General features: G+C 43.4%; 2 protein-coding genes across 2 annotated transcripts; one reads left to right on the forward strand and one right to left on the reverse strand.

Annotated features, from left to right (window-relative positions):
• Positions 1 to 4,984: 4,984 nt before the first annotated feature.
• Positions 4,985 to 15,086, reverse strand: eme1 (essential meiotic structure-specific endonuclease 1). Its single transcript, XM_071922918.2, has 8 exons — positions 14,363 to 15,086; positions 13,634 to 13,761; positions 10,051 to 10,140; positions 9,229 to 9,350; positions 7,217 to 7,361; positions 6,507 to 6,622; positions 6,233 to 6,422; positions 4,985 to 5,253 (listed from the first exon to the last, which is right to left on the reverse strand). Exons 1-8 carry the CDS (start codon positions 15,084 to 15,086, stop codon positions 5,077 to 5,079), a joined length of 1,692 nt encoding a protein of 563 aa, XP_071779019.1. The 3' UTR covers positions 4,985 to 5,076.
• A 1,427-nt stretch (positions 15,087 to 16,513) lies between these two features.
• On the forward strand, positions 16,514 to 20,810 carry mrpl27 (mitochondrial ribosomal protein L27). The gene is made up of 4 exons (XM_071922924.2): positions 16,514 to 16,579; positions 17,544 to 17,672; positions 19,833 to 19,900; positions 20,070 to 20,810. The coding sequence occupies exons 1-4, from the start codon at positions 16,540 to 16,542 to the stop codon at positions 20,274 to 20,276; spliced, it is 444 nt and encodes a 147-aa protein (XP_071779025.1). The 5' UTR covers positions 16,514 to 16,539; the 3' UTR covers positions 20,277 to 20,810.
• The last annotated feature ends 875 nt before the right edge of the window (positions 20,811 to 21,685 follow it).

Consider the following 21,685-nt stretch of genomic DNA (forward strand, 5'->3'; position numbering starts at 1 on the left):
GTATGCGTGTGTGTGTGTTTGTGCGCGCCTGCCTACGTGTGATTAGGAAATTCTGCTTCTTGTGTCTCTGTGAACTCCCTGGGAGTGTTTTCAACTCCTATATCAAAGGCTATTCCCAATTTGTTTCTGTGGATCAAGCAACCGGGACCGCCGCTGATTGGAATGTTAATAAAAAAGCCCCGTGGGAGCGCCCGAGCCGGTGTTGTTACCGGTGCAGAGTGAATACTGAGTACCGGGGTGCTGAGACAACAGACGGGAGAGGGAGGAGAGGGTGAGGGGGGTTTGGTCGGACTCTTTCTCTGGCCTCCCCGGGGATGTGCCCCCAAAACCTCCCGAGAGGTCTGCTCTGTTCAGTGTATTTGTGATGAGCTAAACTGTTCTGCATCTCCGCCGGGGGGGGGGGTGGGGGGGGGTAGATTGTGCTTACGGAGGTAGTAGGGGAACATCTGAACGCATCCCAACGCATCCCCCCCACCCCACCCTGTTGCTGTTAAGATTACGATTTAAGGAACGTAAGCTGATCTCTGATAAGTGCCTCAGGGCAACTTTTTCCCCCCCTCCCCTTCTCCATAGTCCCGGTCCCAGTCTGTTTTAAAGCTAATGGCGTAGCCCGCGTTATTAGCACTCCTGTCATGATTTCCCTTCAACGGCGAAGGGAGGGAAAGAGGGAAGGAGGAGGAGGGAGGAAAGGGGGGGAGACAGGATAGAGCTCTTCATGCTGATGAGAGGTGGTGACCCCTGACAGCGGCTGAGATGTGTGCTTAAGCAAATGGAGGAGAGATTGAACTGATGTTGGTGTGGCAGCGGAGTAACCCTTCCCTTCCCAGAAGCTGGAGTAGAGGTGGAGAGACCAGTCCAGTCCAGTCCAGTGTGTGTGTGTGTGTGTGTGTGTGTCCACTCGCGTTTCTATCCGTATGCAGATTGACTGTCCTCACAAGGATAGAAAGATGAGGAAAAACCTCCAAAGTGAGGACATTTTGCTGGTTCTTGCTTATATGAGAGGTTAGTTTAGGTTTAGGACTGGGGTTTAGGGTTAAGATTAGGATTAGATTTGCGTTAGAGAAGGATTAAGGCTAAAATTAGTTTGGGGGGTGCCCCGGCTCACCAAGTAGAGCACGTACCATAAGGCTCAGTCCTTCCCGCAGCGATCCGCGTTCGAATCCGGTCTGCGGTCATTTGCTGCATGTCCTCCCCTCTCTCTCTCCCATGCCTTCCTGTCTCTCACTAACTCTGTCGAATAAAGCATAAAAATGCCCAAAATAAATCTTTAAAAAAAAAAAAAATTAGTTTGGTTAGATTAGGATTTGGGTTTAGGGTTAAAATGAGGATTAGGATTAAGTTTAGATTGGGTTAGAGAAGGATTATGGCTAAAATTAGTTTAGGATTTGGGTTTAGCGTTAAGATTAGGATTAGGAATAGATTTGGGTTAGAGATGGATTAAGGCTAAAGTTAGTTTAGGACTTGGGTTTAAGGTTAAGATTAGGATTAGGGTTAGAATTAAGATTTAAATTAGGGTAAGGGTTAAGGTTTGGCATGTAGTAGAGGTTAGGATGGGGGGTTAGGGAATGAATTGAGTCAATGGAAGGTCCTCATGAGTATAGTAGTACAAGCATGAAAGTGTGTATGTGTGTCTGTGTGGAAAGAATGAATCTAAAGGAAAGATGAGAGGATAAAGAGATACAGAGGACAGAGATTTCAGTAGACAGATAGAACTCCTTTTCCTGTCTCACTTTGGTCTCTAATTCATATTCGCGCATGCATAACGTGCCCACGCAAACACATTCACCCACACGTGTGCACACACACACACACACACACTGAGACAGCCCAATCCCCTTGATAGTCTGACATTATATCACACTTCATGATCATCCATTTTTAATAGAGCTGACAGCAGGGTTGAAAAACCTGCTTCACCCTAACGCCTGCCCCGCTCCTCTCCTCCTCCTTCCCCCACTGCCACCTCTGAGCATGAATGAGTCTCTCTCCTCATGGCTTTCCACAGCTAAAGCCAAGCCATGCCTGGAGAAATTAAACTCCCTATATAGAAATAAAAACACTGGCACGTCCTTCATTTTGAAAATCTTATCTTATAGCGTAAAGGAAATCCTCCAATAGTTATCGGTGACATTTATCAAAATCTCCAGCAGCTTTCTCTGTGCATATTTATCTTTCCACCCATCCTCAGCTTACAGGATACATTTTCTGTCTGCCTGATAATTTATCCAGCCTCCCAAAATCCTGACACATGCTGATGTTTTCTCTATCTCTCCCATCTGACTCCATTCTAAGCCAATGAGTCCTGTGTGTGGCGCAAGTCTGCCCTCCGGTGACCGACCGCCGCCATAACCGCGAGACGTGATGCAACTGCTCAGGCTGTACAGTAATTCCCACATGTCTAACTATGATTATGGGCGGATTCATTTACATAGCTCCATCTCATTTCACTATGTTTCTCACATTCTCCAACTTGCGAACCAGTTAAGCTTTTTTAGACTGGAAAGCTGTCCTGGGACGTGGTACGAAAACAGGAAAACAACAGAAAATACATAATGCACATGACAGAGCACAGTTTCAGATAATTAGGCGCGTTGAATGTTAGATTCAGCAAGTTTTACACAACATATGTTCTTGTTTGTTGTACCAAGGAGCGAGGCATTTCCATTGAGGTTCAACTGAAATGTTTAATCCTCGTCATCTCAAAGTGTGTTGTTGCCATATATAAATGCCACACTTACACGTTTTCATGTGCATCAAACGGGATCTTCAAGCGAATATCTAGCCTGTCTGGGATAAACAGACAGTGACATATGAAGCTCTAAAGCTCTGCTAGCCCCTCTTTCGCTCTTCCAAAGATGACCCCCCCCCCCCCCATTTGCTTTTGAGGTGAGGTCAAAGAGAGAGAGGGGGGGGAGGGGGGGACCGGAGGGAAATGACATTGCTGCGGATGAGACATTTACACACAACTCTCTCACTTTCGCCCTCCATGCTCCCTTATCCTCTTCTCACTCTGTCCCCCCAGCACCCGTGAAATCTACCCCCCAGCTCATGGCAAACAAGAAAGGCTGGGAAGCAGAGGCCTGGTCCTGGGGTAGAGCTAAGCCATGTATCTCTCGCTATAATTGCCAAGTTCTGTGACCTGAACTCGGGGTATCTCAGGGAAAAGAGTGCCCGCCGCACCCCCGCGCTGCTACACGGGCCTAAAAGCTACTGGATCGTGTTCATGACAACGCTGCCATAATGCAACAATAGCTTCTGGGCAGTGATGCCAGAACAAATTACACATCACATTCTGTTTTGATCCGCGGCCAACGTTTTATTACAATATCCTCTACAGCAGCGGTTGTCAAAGCCGGGATCCTTGAGGGGGTTCCAGGAGGTCCCCGGCAAAATGAGGAATATTTTAATTCCCCTATAATTTTACTCATTCGAATTTTTCCCAATTAGAGAATGTATAAGAATGGCTATTCTAACCATAGTGGTGAAAGGGAACACCACTGTTATGTCCCTACATACAGTAGGGCGTGTAAGAATACAATTTAATAGTAAATCAACTACAAAATAAGGGGGTCTTTTGCACAATATCGTATCAAATGGGGGTCCAGGGCCTAACGGGTGTTTATTTGGGGGTCCAAGACTTGAAAACGTTCGAGAACTCATTGCTGTACGCTGCATTGTTCCCTACAAGTCTGCATGACAGTTGTGGAAGTTCAGAAACCAATGTTCTAGTCATTTCGCTGCTTATCTCAGTCCCCCCCACCCATCCCCTCCGTTTGATCCCACTCCTTCACCACGGACTGTTGTACCACTAAGTCTCTCTGCATGCAGGACCCGGGGTGAGGCATGTTGCTCATCTCTTAAGCCCATTTAACAGCTCGTTACCCATCCCTCTCTTTCTCCCTCTTTTCCCTGTTCCAGGCACTCATCACTTCTTGGTCAGGTTCCATTTTGCTAATGCGGCGGAAATGAGCCGTGGGCATTGCAAAGCGGAGCGGAGTCGGTGGCGGCATTTACCACTGCGCACCGTGAAAACACAAACAGGGCCAGCCATAACAAGCCTCGACACCGACAGGCAATGGAGACACAGAGAGCCCAATGACACAGAAAGCGCCGAGGTTGGCCACATGTAATTCAATTGGATGGCAGTTAAACAGGTGTGGGGCGATGTGTTATATGCCTGAAATAATGCTTAATTAAACCGGTTTAGAGGTCAGCTGCTGAGTTTGAAGTCGTTTAGCATTCCCAGAGAGGTTTTTCAACACAGAATTAATTTAGTGGTGTAAAAGACGCTGGTTGGGTTACATTTGCATAGGTACTGGCAAAATACTACACTTGACTAGAGTTTTTTGCAAATTCTTCATTTAAAAGCAGTAATGTATCCAAGAGTTTCCCGGCCATTGAAATAGTAGGGACAGGGGGGTCACCCTGCCTTAAAAAGCTGCTAACCCTAAAGAAATGTCATTATCCTGGGTTTCAGTGGAGAGTTTTAGAGTCCCATGGTGGTTTCAGTGGAGAGTTTTAGTGTCCCATGATGGTCTAAATGCTGTTTCAGAAGCTTTTCCACCCTGATAAGAATTAAATTCTGGAGGAAATCCTTGTTTTTTTGCATGAAAATGATGAAATTCAAAGACTGATGTCGGCATAAAATATCAGCTATCTGCAACATCAATACAAAAATATCAGTATCAGTATCGTCCTTCAAAAACCCATATCGGTCCAATCCTACACTTGACCATTCATTCTAAAAATATAACTTCAACCATTTCAATATTAAGTATACCAACAACAAAATTTCTAATACAAAACAATACAATCTGATAGTGTACACAGTATTTCTTATGAATTATAACCAAGGAACAACCTACCAAGGAATCATTTCAGACAAAAAAATTGATTGAATTTTATAAAACTCTTTAATAAAATATATATACACATAACAAAAAATACCACAGCAACCATGTAGCATCAACTTCACTGTTACGAATTGGAACCGGCAGCTGTGGTGAACAAGCTCAGAAACATTCACCGGGCTCAGTTCTGGTGAAAAACTCAAAGGAACAAGGACATACTCTGAGGTCAGACAGTGGAGTCCAGGGTCTGCTGAGGGTCGGAGCAGTTCATCATGAGGAAGAGGCGCTTGGAAAGCTCGGGACCGACCCGCCGCGACGTCGAGGTCACGCCCTCGCCTCTGCGAATCAGAAGGTCTGACAGCAGGGAGACCTTCTCGCGCTCCGTCTTGCACCGGCGGTAAGCCTGCGGACAAACACAGCAGAACGAATCGTACAGTAGCTGGGATGTAAAACAAACGGAAAGCTTTACAAATGTCTCTGCAGAGTTGCTCGGTGGGAAACATTTAGCATTCGGAGGAGAAAATTAAAATATGCTAATGTGTATGCGGGTATGTCTCATTGTGTATTTGACTGAAAGTATTTAGGCCTAAATGTGTTTGCCTTGATCTTTAAGCCCCCCTGAATCCGTCGTTCCCTTGTAGGCTGCGCCAATTTAACGGAAATGCTGATTCACGGGGAATATCAGGTAATTCATGTATGTAATCCCAATATGTGTCTATGCTAATAATAATAAGAAGACGGCTCTTTATTTACATGCACTTTTCAAAACAGTTACAAGGCACTTTACAAAGAAGTAAAAAAAAACAAAGAACAGATATAATCGACAGCAAAAGCAAGGTAAGAAAAGTAAACGACCAACCAATCCAAAGTCTAGAAGCCATGAGGGCAAAGAACCAATCACCTCTTGTTTTTAATCTAGACTTTGGAACAGCCAATGGGAACATCTTGCTTTTAATGAAGGCTTTTGAACAGCCAACAAGAACCGCTTGTTTTCAATCTAGACTTTTGAACAGCCAATAGGAAGCTCTTGCTTTTAATCAAGACCTTTGAACAGCCAATAGGGAACTCTTGTTTTCAATCTAGATTTTGGAACAGCCAATAAGAACCTTGTGTTTTTAATCTACACTTTGGAACAACCAATAGGAACCTCTTGCCTTTAATCAAGACTTTTGAACAGCCAATAGGAACCTGCCTGAAGACCGCAGGCAATGTTCCAGCTCATATGGGCTTAAAAGGTCTGTGATATAACTTGGTGCCAGACGCATCCCCTGCCTTAAAAGTAATCAGTGAAATCTTAAAATCAATCCTGAAACCACCAGGTAACCACTGTAAAGATGCTAAAACTGGGCTGATTCCTCCATGCGTCTCAGCAGTGGGCGTACCTGCTTAAGGAGCTGTGGGGAGGGGTAGGCTGCCAGGATAGCCGAGGCCATGTCTGGACTGACTCTGTTGAACTGCTGGATCTGCCTCTTCCACACCTGCAGCAGCCCCTTCCCGGCTCTGTCCACCCGCTGGCCGCCCACCCAGTCACTCTCCAGGTGGAACGAAAAGCCTGTGTTCTCCCGCTCTCGCCTGAAAACACACATGGGAAAATGATTGTTTTGTTGTGTGTGGAAAAAGCATCCGTCCAAGTTCTTAAGGAGAAGGCTTGCTCACTTGAACGGGGCCTCTGCAACCGCTTTGGTGGTCATGTTGATGTGATCCGAGAAGTCCTTCCAGGTGGGCAAGAGGCGGACCGAGACGCCGGTGTGGAGCTGGAGATGCACCACAGCCTGATGGGATATTGGAGGAACAAGAGCAACTAAGAAACTAACAAAACAGAGTGAAGAAAGTCCTTATTTCAATTCACCTGCATGTGAATTAAAATTTAAGTTTCATCTGACACTTTAAACGTTGTGTTCTCCTGGCTTTGTCTTCTTGGAAAAGCTCACCACAGGTCCCAGAAATGTACTTTCCCAAGGTAAATAAATTGTGACTAAGGATGGGACGATATATTGAAATTCAACATATCGCGATACAAAAATGTGATGATACGTATCGTGGGGCAGAAAAATGTATCGCGATATTAGCTCCATTTTATTCTGCTGTAGTAATCACAAATGAGACGGCTCGACCATCTCTCTCGAAATTATATTGTTTGCACTTTGTAATGACATTTTTAAATAGTTGTTTACATTCTAGCAAGCCAATACCATCGCTAGAAAGATTTGTGGCTCAGAAACAAACATATCAGACTTTGTTGTCAATGAACTTTTATTTGTTACAGCGTATCGTGGCTGTATCGAATTGCGAACCCCATATCATTATCGAATCGTGTCGTAAGCATATCGTCTCATCCCTAATTGTGACAAATACCGTCTACCTACCTCCTCTACTTCAACTCGGGACACCTCAGGTAGCGCCTCAACTCCATCGTTCTTCCTCCTCTTTTTTCCTGCTCCTTTTCCTGCCCCTCGCTCCTCCCCCAGGACGGCTTCTCGAAACCTCTTCTGGCTTTGGGACTTGTGGGACCTGGGGGGCGAAACGTCCGGCGCACTCAGTATCTGTTTTTCGGGGAAGACTTCTGACACTCGCTACAATCCATCCTCTCGTCTAAAAGGGCGGCTAGACAGCTCCTTTTGCTTGATTGCCCCTTTTCACACATAGTTTTCACCTGTACCCTCCACCCGTTCTCCCAGAGTTTGGCGAAAATAATATGTGACATGTTTTCAAATCTTGGCGCACCATCAGATATGCTCAGTTTAACTCAACAGCCATTTGAGTGGCATTCCTTGTTTTCTTTTTTTTTTAACCTTTAATCTAGGGACAGTTGAATGAGCACCATGCTGTTTTCCAGCGACACCCTGCTTCACATTCACACTGTTGCACAAATCCACACCGGGAGCTACTCACACCCCCTCCCTTCTCTACCCAACCAGTCTTTTATTGTCAAAGTCAATATCACGATAATCATAATGATTTTTTCAATATCTATATATATCACGATATGGCTCACGTATGCACAATCACATGTTAAACAATCAAATTGATGTACATCCCTTGAACCGAATGGTAATGTTAGGTGTGATGTAGGGATGTCAGTTTCAGTTAATTTTGCTTTCGACAGGCCGACACCCATTAACCGGCAACTAACCGGTTAATTTTTAAGAAAAAACGCAAAATGACGTGAAATACAAGAAAGTGCCGCTTTCCTTTTAGTCCGGCGCTCCATTGATCAACTAGTGCAGTGCCCGTTCGCCCCGCTGCTGCACAGAGCGCTGTTCGCTTGTTTATTCAAAGTTTATTAATAATGAACGTGTCGTGTGTCCAAATTGCACCAAGTCCGACACTGCACGTCCTTGGTCCCCAGCAATACACCCGCCAAGTGTGAAGTAGATCGGTTCTCGAGATATGCGAAGGACACACACACTCACACATTCACTCACAGATAGACTCACAGACAGACAGAGATTCCTTGCTTTAGTAGATAGATGAGCTTTGGCGCCGCATTTCGAAGCGCTGTCCATTTGCTGTAATTTGCATTTAAATATCTGCACTTGTTATGCACGCCGCAGCGTAGCCCGTTTTAATATTAAGTGCTGACTCCGCCCACCCGGGCCAGTTTCGGCGTACGGCGGTAGCAATTACAAGTGGACCCTATCCTACAGTCCCTGCTCTCAGCGGAGGGAGGGGGCTACGCTGTGTGTGGGGAACAGTGTGATCGTCAGACCTCTCTGGATTAGATGAGCAAGTAGAGAAAACCGGCATCAGCCGAACCAATTTATTGCCAAATGCTTTGGGATTCAACACATTAACATTGCTTCCCATGGTCAGAAAAAGTCGCCAGATTTGTCGCTAGCCGCTTTTGAGAAATAAAGTCGCCAGGGGGGTCTGAAAAGTCGCTAAGTCTAGCGACAAAGTCGCCAAGTTGGCAACACAATTTAACCTATAGACCGACATGCGTAACCGGTCAAAAATATTCTCGGTGGTTAACCGATTAATGGTTAACCATTGACATCCCTAGTGTGATGTTAAACAAAATTTCCAAATAATAATCCTACCGTACCTCATTTTGTCAGAGTTTTAAAATAAAATGTGCTTGTTATCATCAATTTAGACAGCAGAATTGTGTGTCACAATATCCCAAAATCACCATATCATAACGATATGATTCTACTGAAAGACGATAAACGGTATTATTGAATTATCGCCCAGCCCTAGTGGTTGTTACTCATTCACTTTCCCCATCCGTGTTTTCCCAGCTTGTCGGGGGGGAATCAAACCGACAACCTTCCAGTCACAAGCCAGCTTCTCTAACCTCGCCTACCGCCAAATCTCAAACAGCTCCAAATTCAGATCCTAATGCATGCTGCCCCTCCCCCACACCCCCCACACACACCTGAAGTATTTCTCCAGGTCAATAACCGCCAGGCTGAGGATCCTGCCAGGGTGACGGGCCTGCAGCTCCTGCACCCAGGAAGTCAGAGTCGGACCACAGTCCGGCCTCCCGTGCCTCTGTTCCTGGGTCAGATAGTGAAGGGAGAGATATAGGAATACAGAGGGAGGCATTAGAAACTGTTGTCAACACTGCAAAACACATTTCAATTGGTCTCTACACTCAGATGGAAAGGAGGTGGACCATTACATTTCAACTAGGCCTCTCTCTTTTATCGCCAAAGAAGAGCAAGAACAAGAATGGCCTAAATATAGATTAATATCACAATATAATATGCGAGTATGATGTACAGTTTGCACATCCTGTATATACTCTAATTTCACATATTTGTTTTCTTCATATTCTCATCATATATTGTCATGTAGTACATATTGCATATATCTATATATTTCTAGAATGTTTCACTTATTGCATACTGCACATACTTAATAGTTCTGATAGATTTTCACATCCACATTTTACAATTATTATTTCTTTGTCCCAGCATGTTCTACTGCCTCATACATGCTATAATGCATATTTTTTCTTACTTTTCATCCATATATTGTTCCAGTGTTAAAATTCTCAATTATGTCCCCCCATTTTCTCTACTCTCATTTCTATTCTATTTTCATGGCTGTAACCTATTGCTGTTTGCTGCTGCAACCGCTCAATTTCCCCACGAGGATCATTAAAGTTTCATCTCGTCTCGTCTCATAGCAGTAAGGTCAGTTATTTTGTCGATGCTGCTGTGAAACCTTGACAAGCGGCGCCAGGCCCACCAACCTGAGTGTAGCTGTGGATCAGAGTGATAAAGTCGTCAACTGTCATCTGCATCACAACATGGGCCTCCGGTACACACACCGCATCATCTGGCTGGGAGAGGGAGGGAACAGCGGGGAGATCAAAACATCACACATGACTTATCGATTCATTAAAGGTGCTTCGTGCGGCAGCGTGACATCAATAAAACATTACCACATTCATTTTGAGACATTAGTACAATTACCGTAAACAAACGGCAGCAAGGTAACGCAATTAATTTGACAATGACATATTGATGCTTAAAAATGTTATAAGTAGCACGTTTAAACACAATAAGGCAATGGGAAAGGTGCATGTCATTGATCCCTAATATCCGGCCCGCGAGAGCCAAAAGTCTGGCCCGTGCCGACCCATTGGCACTTGAACTAGAGGTCGACCCAAACCCGACCAAGAACCAAGCCCGACCCGGCCAATACCCGACATACAGTCTCGGGTATTGGCCAGGTCGGGCTTGGTTTTTAAATAAATAATTTGGGCTCGTGTCGGGTTGGGCTCGGTTGTTGTTGTTTTTTCATGCGTGGAAAAAAGCACAATGTTTTATGCTTCTCGCTTTCTCCTGAAGCTCTGTGTCACTGCAGGCTGGGCACACACACAGCCCCCCTCCCTCTGCTGCACTCTCTCTCTCTCTCCTCTCTGTCACTGGTACTGAAAGACGTACAGTACCAAAATGGGCTTTTTTCATCTTTGTTTTACTACTTCATTTTCTGTTTTACAAATGATAAAGGGAAAATTCACGTCGTGAACGCACCTGTCATAACGTGAAATAAAGTGCACAACATGTGAAACTAGAAGGGCACTAGAAGGGCACTAGAAGGCCAAGGCCAATTGCTTGTTCGTGAGTCGGATCCGGATCCGCTCCAAAATTGAATGGGTTCTTCCTTGGCCCATGCTACACCCTTCCACGAAGTTTCATGAAAATCAGGCCAGTAGTTTTTCCGTAATCCTGCTGACAAACAGACAGACAACGGCACCGAAAACATAATAATAATAAATAATAATAATAATAAATAAAGTGCGCACTGCTCTACTTTATTTTGACCTCATCCCACACCGTACACTTGATCAATAATCTTGATGAAATCTGGCTAAAGTTCATCTCTTGTGTAAGAAATTACTGTTCAACACTGAGGAACTGTGAAGTAGGCTAAAAAGTAAAATAATTAAATGGTTGGTTTTGGACTTATTTTGTTTCAAGAGTGCATTTTTTTTTCTTGTGTGACCCTCAACACAGGTTTTGAGAATCCCAGGCCTAAATTATTACTACCACCACGACCACCACTACTACTACTACTACTACTACTACTACTACTACTACAGCGGCCATCATAAAAGGTTTATTAGCCGCTGAGAGGCTAAGTAGGGGAGGCTATCTGTCCGACTCGTTGGTTCCAATTAGGGATGCACCGATCCGATACTGATATCGGATATCGGTCCGATACTGACTCAAATAGCTGGATCGGGTATCGGTGACAATGGGGCCGATCTATTCAATTCAATTCTATGTTTATGTCTACGTGCGCATACTACGTCATGCGTCAGCAGCGCGCCGGTAGACCCGGCCATTTGCCTTCGGTCCGTCCGGTGGCTCCTCCGGTCCGTCCGGTGGCTCCTCCGGTCCAGCAGCTCCGGAGGATCCCGCCTGCCGCGCGCAGCGTCTCACGCACTGAATTCTCGCTCATGGGGCGCGAGCCTCCCGCAGCTAGCATCCAGGCTAACAAGCTAACCTGGCGCCCAACCCTCATAACAGAGCCGGGGTCGGGGTGAGCTGACCGGGGGTCGGGGTGAGCTGACCGGGGGTCGGTGCTGATGCTCGGTAGTTAAAAACACACCTGCATGAATACTTTGTCTCGGTTATATGTTTAAACTCTCCCGGGTCACCGCGCGGCCGAGCAGGCTGCCATTTAACCTGCGAGGTAAAGTAGTTTTCCACCAATTATACAATCGGCGCGTCCAGCCAGACTCCATTCATAAATCCAAGGTTTACGGGGACTCGGCTGTAGGTCAACGTTGTTTCCTGCCACAACACGATTTAAAGTGTTTTCCCTGTTCGTCAGGTACTGCTGCTCCATTCGGCCGACACATAGTCAGACTAACATACCTTGATTTTTTTTCTGAGGGCTGTTTCATAAAGCAAGATTACCAGTTAAGCCAGAGTTATTTCAGTAATTTAGGCTTATTCTGCATATTTTGAATGTTTTGTTTTTACCAAGTTACTTGTTTATACTACTTGTGTGAATTGTGATTTAATTTATCAAGTTTGTTTGCACTAGTTTGTGACTTAATTGTGATTTAATGTTTACATTTTGTTCTCATTTGATGCAGTTGTATTGTTTTATACTGGAATTTTAATTCCTGACCAATTTGTTGCTGCATTTAAAAGGTTTACACTTGAATTGTAATTCCTGTTAATTTTGAAGATGTTTTACCAAGTTGCTGGAGCACGATTATTTATTATTTTAATAATAAATAACAATTGAGTACATTTATATCTATGTATTTATTTGTTACATTTTGTTTTACAAAGTTAGGAAAGCAATGTTAAAGTCAAGCCTGATGTTGCTTTACACATAAAAGAATGATCCCAGTCTCTTCCACACAGTGAGGCATAGCCTACAGTTTATTAATTAAACACTGGTATCGGATCGGTACTCGGTATCGGCCGATACCCAAAGCCCAGTTATCGGTATCGGTATCTGGACTGAAAAAGTCAGATCGGTGCATCCCTAGTTCCAATCAAACACCTTGACTCCGCGGCTGAGTTTTGAATGTTTATTTTGTGCAGTCCGTAGCATCAAACAATGCGATATGCATACTTGAAACAATGCCGGTTTTGGTATAGAAACAAAACGTAAAACGTACGGTCAACAGAAAATAAGGACTCCCCACTCACCCCCTCTCTGCCTAACCAGACTGACTGATTAACAAACAGGTGATATCTCTTCCTACCAACACACACCCCCCCACGTCATGCCCCAAATTACCGTAAGTGACGGTGAAGCAGTGTGAGCACAACACAAACACATACATGGCTCCTACAACTACTACTACTACTACTACTACTACTAATAATAATAATAATAATAATAATAATAATAATAATAATAATGGTAATAGCAGCAACAACAACATCTGCACATAAAACAACTTTTATTGGCGCAATGGCCCTTGACGTTTTGGCCCTTGGGGAAAACTAATTGGGGAACCCTGGTGTATGTGTTTGCGTGTGTTTGTGTGTGTGTATGTGTTAGGCTTGGGCTGATATTCAATAATATTGAGTATCGCGTTTTTTTACGAATATCGCAATTTTTTTCTGTGGTATCGAATAATTAATACATTTCTTGAATAGTGAGATCTAATTGTATTAATAGCCTAGAAATTTGATGTGATTTAGAAGAAATAAAATAAAATACAAAAAAACAGAAAAAATAAATTTTGTAAAATATGAAAATATTGTATATTGCAATATTTTGGCGGGACAGCATCACAATATTACATTTTGGATATCGCCCAAGCCTAGTGTGTGTGTGTGTGTGTGTGTAATCACCTGCACACTGGGAGACCTCCTCATCCAGCTGACACTGCGTGGGAGGGGCTGTTTCTCTATGGCGCAGCTACAACCCAGCGCCTGCACCGACGTCAACAAAGCTCCCCCTCCTTCCACCTGTAAGAGAGCTGCAAACACAAACACTATTCCTCATTTTGTTGGGGACCCCCTGCAACCCCTCAAGGACCTCTGGAGGTCCCCGGGCCTCACTTTGAGAACTACTGGTGTACTACTACTACTGTACATATTGGCCTTCTGCAGACCTGTTAATGTGAATATGGGGCACACAAATTTGTTATATATTCCATGTATCTTGATTATTTTTTGTTTTCATTTATGTCCATACTGAACATTCTGGGATTTTTTTCAGATTGTACATATATTTAATTCAGATTCTTTATCTCAGTATGTGCTACTTGATGGGTTAGGGTTATTTTTATTAGGGTTATTTTTGCACACCCTGCATACACACTGCTGTAATTCATATATTCCTACTTAATGCATTCTAGTGATGTAACTGTCGTTGGTGATATGTCCGATATCACGCTCTTTGCCCTATTCTTATTTATAACCTAGTTTTTTTCTTTGCTCTATCCTGTTTTTTCCTGCTTCAACAACCAAATTTCCCCATTAAAGTTCTGTCTAATCTAATAAAAAGACATGTTTTCAACACTCATGCACAGTGCCAAAGCATTATTTAGCATGGTTTATACTTTGTCTGCTGCTTACCTGGGTCCACCGCCACCACTATGTGCTTGATACACTCCTCTGGCCTCAGGGCTTTGGCTGCCTCGGCCAGGGCTTTCCTCTCCGCTCTCTGTCTCTCTTGTTCCAGCCTAAGCACCTCTTTGTCCCCCTGCTGTCTCCCCCTGGCCTCCCTCCTTTTCAGCGCCTCCTCCTTGGAGGCCTGGATCTCCTCCACCGTCCGCTTGGCAGGGTTCTTCTTGGCAGGGGAGGTGCTGGCGCTCCCTGCCCAGGAGGAAGGCTTCGGAGGCGGCCACTGCTGAGGGAGAGCGGCCTCCTCCGGGCCGTCCAGAGTCCCTCGGTTCTCCATCCTCCTCTGATGGGAGCTGGACAGGGGCTCTGACTCTGAAAACCTGTTGTTGGAATATTGTTCAGCATCTTTGTCATTAGTGACAGAGGAGGATGTGCTAATACTTTCTTGTCTCTGTTTGAGTCTCTGTGCCAGGGGGACGTAGGGTGCATCCTCCTCATCTGATTCACTGCTGATCATCATCACGTTTGCTGCTCCTGTAACTGCGCCCAAGTCGCCCTTTTCTGAGGCTGGGGAGAAGGGGGGTGCCTCTTCTGTATCAGAACTATCCAGGACCACTAGATCGGGTTTCTCTGCGTGGCTCTGGGAGGCTTGGCTGAGGTGGCGACCAGGCTGGAGGAAGTCATACACAGGAAAGTCCTCATCTAGGTCACTGGTGGAGTCGCTGTAGCTGCCCATGCTGTTTCATGTCCGAGTAGAAGTTAGATACAAGATGGGACATGGGTTAGCAGGGAAGAATTATAACAGGGAAACAATGTAGCACCATTCAACAGGCAATACCTAGCCCTGATACTTCTGCTATGGAGAGAACACCACGCCAAACTTCATTCACAAATCTGGCAATTTTAATTTCCTTTGCTTATAGGCAACTGTACATAGCTGGCAAAACACAACTTGAGACCTTTCACGAATCATAACAGTCCCCTAGTACATTCGGCATATAGATAATCCACCAAGCAGCACTTAGTTTCAACAAAATCTCATTTTTCATAATTGGGTCATACTGCTTGTTAACGCCCACCACTGTGTATTTTGGTGGAAGGTGATAAGGGAATAAGCGGCGAACCAATTATAAAAGTTGCAGTTTTATTCAGATAGATGCTGCTTGGTGAATTGGATATATGCCGAACTGAACGGAGGGTCCTAGTAATTCTTAAAAGGTCTTAAGTCGTGTTCTACGTGGCTTGTACATTTGCCGATAAGCAAGGAAACAACAAATTGACTTTTTTTTTTAAATGAAGCTTAGCGAGATGATCTCTCCAAACAAGAAAAAGTGGGACATAACGGGGCTGGCCAAACACAATCAAATTGACTAGAGACATTCTCCAAAATGATAACGTTAGTTAACAGGTAACAGCTAACGACTAACGCTAACGTTAGTTAACAGAAAGACTGCTAAACTTAGCAGGTTAGCTAATAGCTTGCGTTTACTCACTGCAGTCTGCACACTCACTTTCTTCGAAATATTGCATACAAAAGTTGTCCAACTAAAGCATAGTATGATAAATAGTACTTTCACTGTTAGTGCAAACATTCATTTGCAATAACTTCGATTAGGTTTTACGATTAGGAGACTATTCCGTTGCATATGGAACACTCGACCGACCATTTGATTTCCCCGGGTACAGGAGTGCTGCATTCATGTCCTATAGGAAAACATTATGAGCGACTTCACAGCGCTCAAACCATGGCTCAAACTCGTTTGAAGAAAACTTTCTTGGGTTGATGTCATTGAGGCTATCAAGACGTCATGGTTGAAGTATACTTTTGTATCTATATACTTGTGTTGCTCTTGGTCGACTTTTTCACACTTAACCCACACGCAATTCGTGAGTGGTAGGCTACATTTGAGTTCATGTTTTACAACAAAACCAAACATTGCAATGTCAACCATCAACGAACAATCCAGCATGTAGTTATGTCCTCACTGCCCTGCCATGGTGTTTTAGGAGTTATGATTACAAAATGATTTATGTGATGAAAATGATTGCTGAAAGCTGACCTGAACTGGGATTTCAGTAGTATTTACCACCTGAAGGCTATCGGTAAGCTGTATTTCCCATGGGACGTGAACAGAACAGGAGCGTTTGCATGTGACGCACACACGTTGACGTCGATCACGTGATTCAAGATGGCGGCGCTTGCGTCCTTGATTCTCAAATCCAGAACAGGTACCAAATATCTAAATTATTATACTAACTTTACATTAATTCACATATAAAACGCAAACAATTGAACAGCAATTGGGTTATTCCTTAATGTGGTCTACACGTAGCGTAGACAACGAGAGACGCTGTAGGAGCTGACTTAGCTAGGCTAGGTTAGCTAACATGACTTTATATGCATGCATTGAACGTCCCGTTTCCTCACAGGTCAAAGAGACTTGATGCAAGGAGGTTCTAACATCACGCCTAACGTTAACATCTAGTCCTACTCTAAATTACTGTAGACCTTTCACGAATTGTTACTGTCTTCTGGTCAATTCGGCATAGATATCATCCACCAAACAGCAGTTCATTTCAATAAAATCTCAACATTTATAATGGGTTCACACTGCTCGATACCGCCCTCCACTGTATGTTATTTCGGTGGCAGAAGATGCTGAGAATAACAGCTGAACCCAACCTAAAAGTTAAAATTGTATTGAAATAGGCCTAAGTGTGCATTGCTTTATGTCATATTAAAAAGTGAATCCCAGTTATTCGCAAAATGTCTTTTAATGTGTACCACCAAGTATTTACTTTTGCCAGTCTGTAAGACCACGTTAAACTTAAACTTCAGCATTATTTCATTTACAAGAAGTTAACACAATTAGAGAATGTAGAAGAAAAGACTATTTTGGAATAGTTTGGAATTTGGAATTCTGGACAAAATCATATAACAATAAAAATATTCTCATATTTGGGTCCGAGTGACAAAATCTCATCAAATGGGGGTAGTATGTGTAGTACACATTAGGGCCACGGACCCACATTTGGTCCTTGATATGAAAAAGTTTGAGAATCACTGTATTAAACTGACAGATTTTTTAATAGAGTCTGGCGTGACGTCTTCTTCATACAAGAGATCGGGGCTAACTAGGAGTGGGATTGGAACAGGGATGTTGACAGAGTGTTTCTATGCTTCTGGTTTCAGGGCTGTTGGTGCCTTGCCAGTCCTCTCTTTTCGACTCGATGAGGTTTGCATCTAAGAAGGCTGGTGGTAGTAGCAAGAACCTCGGGGGAAAGAGTCCTGGTCGGAGATATGGCTTCAAGAAGCAGGATGGTAATTACAATTGATTTTTTTTTTTTTTTTTCAGTACACAGAAGTGCTGTGGCTATCTCTCCCCACCCTTACATTCACTCTCATCTTATCAAAGAGAAAGCCCAGTATTGCCCAGATATATGGAATCACTTCATTTGCACAGTACAGTGAATGCAGAGGAATTGCTCTTGGTGGCATTGATGCTGAAATGTCTCAGTAGATTGGTATCATTATGGATACTGACACAGTGTTAAGACAGGAGCTCACATTCAGTGCAAAGGGATGGTGCAGAATATGAGATTGACAGTAGACCAGAGTCACCAGACTACATCCCAAAATGAGAGATCTACCATTTGGAAAAAGTAGCACCTATTTATTTGCAACCAAAACCAGGTCCTGTGTTTCAAATTTACCAGAAGCTCACATAGTCTTGAGTGATATTAACTGCTTTCTGTAGGTCAAATCATCAAGTATGCAAGTTTCATTTGATGCTGCAGTGGGCTGTAGAAGCAGACAGGTCAATGATGTCACTAGAATAGTTCCTGGTAGCACCAGTAGTCATTGTGAAGGTTTTTGGCAGCGTTGGCGATATAGTTTGCCAGTGCCATTCATATATACGGTTCATAACATCATTATAACACTTAGGCTGTTCTTTAGTAAAAATGATAGACCAATTCCAAGTCAAATGAAAAAAGTAAATGAAATGTAAATAAGTCAGTGTAAACGTAGCTGGTTTATTTTAGTGTTGCCTGGCAAGTTGTGGGTATGCTAAATGGCACTGGTGAAGAAGGCTGATACTTCTCTCTATCTCTGTGTCTTTGGATGAGTAGTAACAAAAGCCCTCAGCATCCTGCTTAAGAAACGCCTGACGCGGCTATTCGTGACCGGAGTAATCTGAAAATTATTAAGGTTTTAATGTCTCACAGCTGTAGGTCAAATCATCTGTGTAAAGTAAAAGTAAGCAAGTTTCATTTGATGCTGCAGTGGGCTGTAGAAGCAGACAGGTCAAATGATGTCACTAGGTTTTATTGTCTCATTGTTTCAATGTGGTGCAATGAATATGATATTTATTTCACCTATACTGGCGCGTTGGCTTGTGCTACAAAATCCATTCAAAACACAAAGTACTCTTTTCTATCAAAGTAGAATGGAAATTCAAAAAATCATAACATTCAATAACATAAAAAAAGTATTCCCTCTCTTTGCTCTATAGGGTTAAATTGTCTCACTGGAACTTGTTCAGTGTTTCATAACATGTATTATTAATGCTTCATCTTCAGGTGATACTGTGGCATTTTGAAAACATTTTCTTTTCAGATTTTACCTTTCTTGCAAGGAAGTCTCATAACAGGTCTCTCTAGTATATTAATGTGATTTTAGGGTGTGCAGTGTTTTCTGTTACAGAATGCCTGTGCCGGTTGTGGAGTTAATGCATTTGATTCCTGTTCATGGGGTTTGAAAGGATAAAATAAATTGTCCCCCTTGCGTCACTAAGCCTGAAAGTGCAGAGGATGCAGTAGTTTTTTCTGTCCAATTTCCTCAGTGACTTCCATAGTAAAATTAAAGAAGTGAAACTGCACTGGAACTGCACCTCTGTGTTCGGTTTCCCCAGTGTTACATGAGCGCTAGTCATCTTTTCTGAGCCCCATAAACATTAATCAAATGTGAAAAATGGGACTAATATAATGGGAACATTACTGGATAATATGAAGAGTTTAATTCCAAAATGAGATATCCAGCAATTCAAAAATGTGACACCTATTCCTGCAAAGTTATTGGTCGCATGAAATTAAAACTATGAATTATTATTGAAGTCCTTTGTTATCTGATGGATATTTCTTGCAAAATGGTAGCAAAATAGTAACAACATAATCTTATTATTGAAATATTGAACAAAGAACATTGGGTAACACTTTATTATTTTACATGATTCTATAAAGTGATGCCTCCCCTATTAATCCAGTTTACATGTGACATGCGGTTGTGTGTATTCAAACAGAAATTACAAAAAACTACATATGATGCGCAACTTGATCATATTTAAAGAAATGTGATTAAGTTGTATGTGTGTCATGATTGGTCTCTATTAATGCCAATAAATTTAGGCTTTAAACATGGTGACAATACATGATGATAGTAATGTAGGCGATTAGCTCACGTCTCTTTCAATCTGTTTACAAGGAAACTTTGTCCATGCCGGCAACGTCCTTGCAACACAGAGGCTGATGAGGTATCACCCAGGAGCACATGTAAGTGATGCTTTCAGTATCAAAAACAATGATTGGATGGAATTTCAGACTTAAATCTACGTGTTCACTCACTGTTTCACTGTCGCTTTGCCCCTTCGCCTCTCTCTCCACCACTTCTCATCTTGCTTCTAACCCCCCCGCCCCTGCCTGTCCTCCCTCGTCCCGAAAGGTGGGGATGGGACGCAACAACACACTGTACGCCCTGGAGGACGGCGTGGTCCGGTTCACTAAGGAGGTCTACATCCCGCCGCCGCGCAGCCCAGAAGCCACCCAGGTCATCACCAAGCTGCCCCAAGGAGCGATACTCTACAAGACCTTCATCAACATCCTGCCCACCAAACAGGAGGGCAAGTTCAAACTGGTGGACATGGTCTAAGGCTGACTGGACTAGACTGCACTGGGATGTGATGGGCATTTACCTCCTATTCTTTCCTACAGACTCTTGTGGAGTCCATAGTCCTTCAGGATCAAGGAGGTTTTGGTTTGGTGGACTAGCATTGTGAGCGCCCTGGAAGACTTTGGAGGAATCTGTTATATCAGAGGTGGATGACATGATTGGCCGATGTCCAATATTTAATAAAAGGCCGATATCTTCCAGTATCTCTTCAAAGCAGTATATTGGTCTAACCCTACTCAGAACCAATCATCAGGACCAGTGAGGATGAGTCCGGCTTTGCCTCTTGGTGTAGAAGTGCTGGACTTGAATCGCTGCAGGTCATGTTGAGTCATTCATTAGAATCATCTCTCCCTCACTGACATGCTCCATACATATTGGGCCACCAATATGCCAATATGTGGATAATGTAATCATGACAGTGGAGTGTCTCATCATCAGCCATCTGACTGACTTGCTGTGCTGTATTAGATCATCACATCTGTCACGTGAATAAAGTTTTATATGTATAAGTCAGCTTTGTGCCAAGATTATTATTATTCATTGATGTTATATTGTTATTTATTCACTTGTAATTGTTGGTAGCTGTTACAGAAAAATCAAATATGATCTCAACAGTTTGCTTTGGGGGAAAATAATGCAATTCCTTAACCAACCACAAGATGTCACCGGATTACCTATGTGCTCCATCAGCTTGTTTTTCCCATTACAGTGGTATGAATCAGGGTTGGGGTGAACTCAGTTTATGTCCATTCAGTCCAAATTGTACATTGAGATTGCAGTTTACTTAAGAATGTGTCATAGATTGGATGCACGATTCATTTTGTGGAAAAAAACAAACTGATTTTGAAGAAAAGCACTTCCTGAAGCATATGATTTCTCAATCGGATGGATGCATTGCCAGGAAATCCTTGGATGATTCGCAGTCTTTCTTGCTCAAGCTGTGGTGTTCTTCATGTGACCATAAAGCATACTCCGTCATATTCCAATGTAACATTTGTTACACATGGTACAGGCTTATCAGGTATTTTGTCAGCAAACCTTTCCGTTAGAAAGGCTTTCGACAAGAATCAGAGGAGGCGAACGGGAACTGTGGTATTTCAGAGGTTTGTGGTATGCAAGGGAGTGCGGATAACGCCTGGTACACTTTGCATGGGAGTTACAACACTGTCACGAAGCAGAACGAATGATAAATGTGAGCGGTTTAGGGGTATTACGTGCTGACATGGTGTTCTTGGAGTGAGATGGCAGAGGGTAAAATCACTAGATCCCAGCTAAAGCAGGGATGCAGTGTGTGAGTTTAGGTCGCTACTCTCTTCACTGCCTGATTAGATAACCGGGTTAAGGAAATGTACCACGGATAATTGGTACACATTTTCCTAAGCCAAGAG

Source organism: Centroberyx gerrardi, chromosome 20 (genome assembly GCF_048128805.1).
Source record: "Centroberyx gerrardi isolate f3 chromosome 20, fCenGer3.hap1.cur.20231027, whole genome shotgun sequence".
NCBI classification, from domain to species: Eukaryota; Metazoa; Chordata; class Actinopteri; order Beryciformes; family Berycidae; genus Centroberyx; species Centroberyx gerrardi.

Excerpts from the sequence above, each read along its gene's own strand:
- eme1 (XM_071922918.2), bottom strand. The coding sequence starts at position 15,086 with ATGGGCAGCTACAGCGACTCCACCAGTGACCTAGATGAGGACTTTCCT. Across the intron at positions 7,362-9,228 it reads GACCTGGAGAAATACTTCAG|GTCCCACAAGTCCCAAAGCC; the intron begins GTGTGTGTGGGG and ends TTCGCCCCCCAG. Across the intron at positions 5,254-6,232 it reads CCCCACAGCTCCTTAAGCAG|GCTTACCGCCGGTGCAAGAC; the intron begins GTACGCCCACTG and ends GTTTGTCCGCAG.
- mrpl27 (XM_071922924.2), top strand. The coding sequence starts at position 16,540 with ATGGCGGCGCTTGCGTCCTTGATTCTCAAATCCAGAACAG. Across the intron at positions 16,580-17,543 it reads GATTCTCAAATCCAGAACAG|GGCTGTTGGTGCCTTGCCAG; the intron begins GTACCAAATATC and ends TTCTGGTTTCAG. Across the intron at positions 19,901-20,069 it reads GGTATCACCCAGGAGCACAT|GTGGGGATGGGACGCAACAA; the intron begins GTAAGTGATGCT and ends TCGTCCCGAAAG.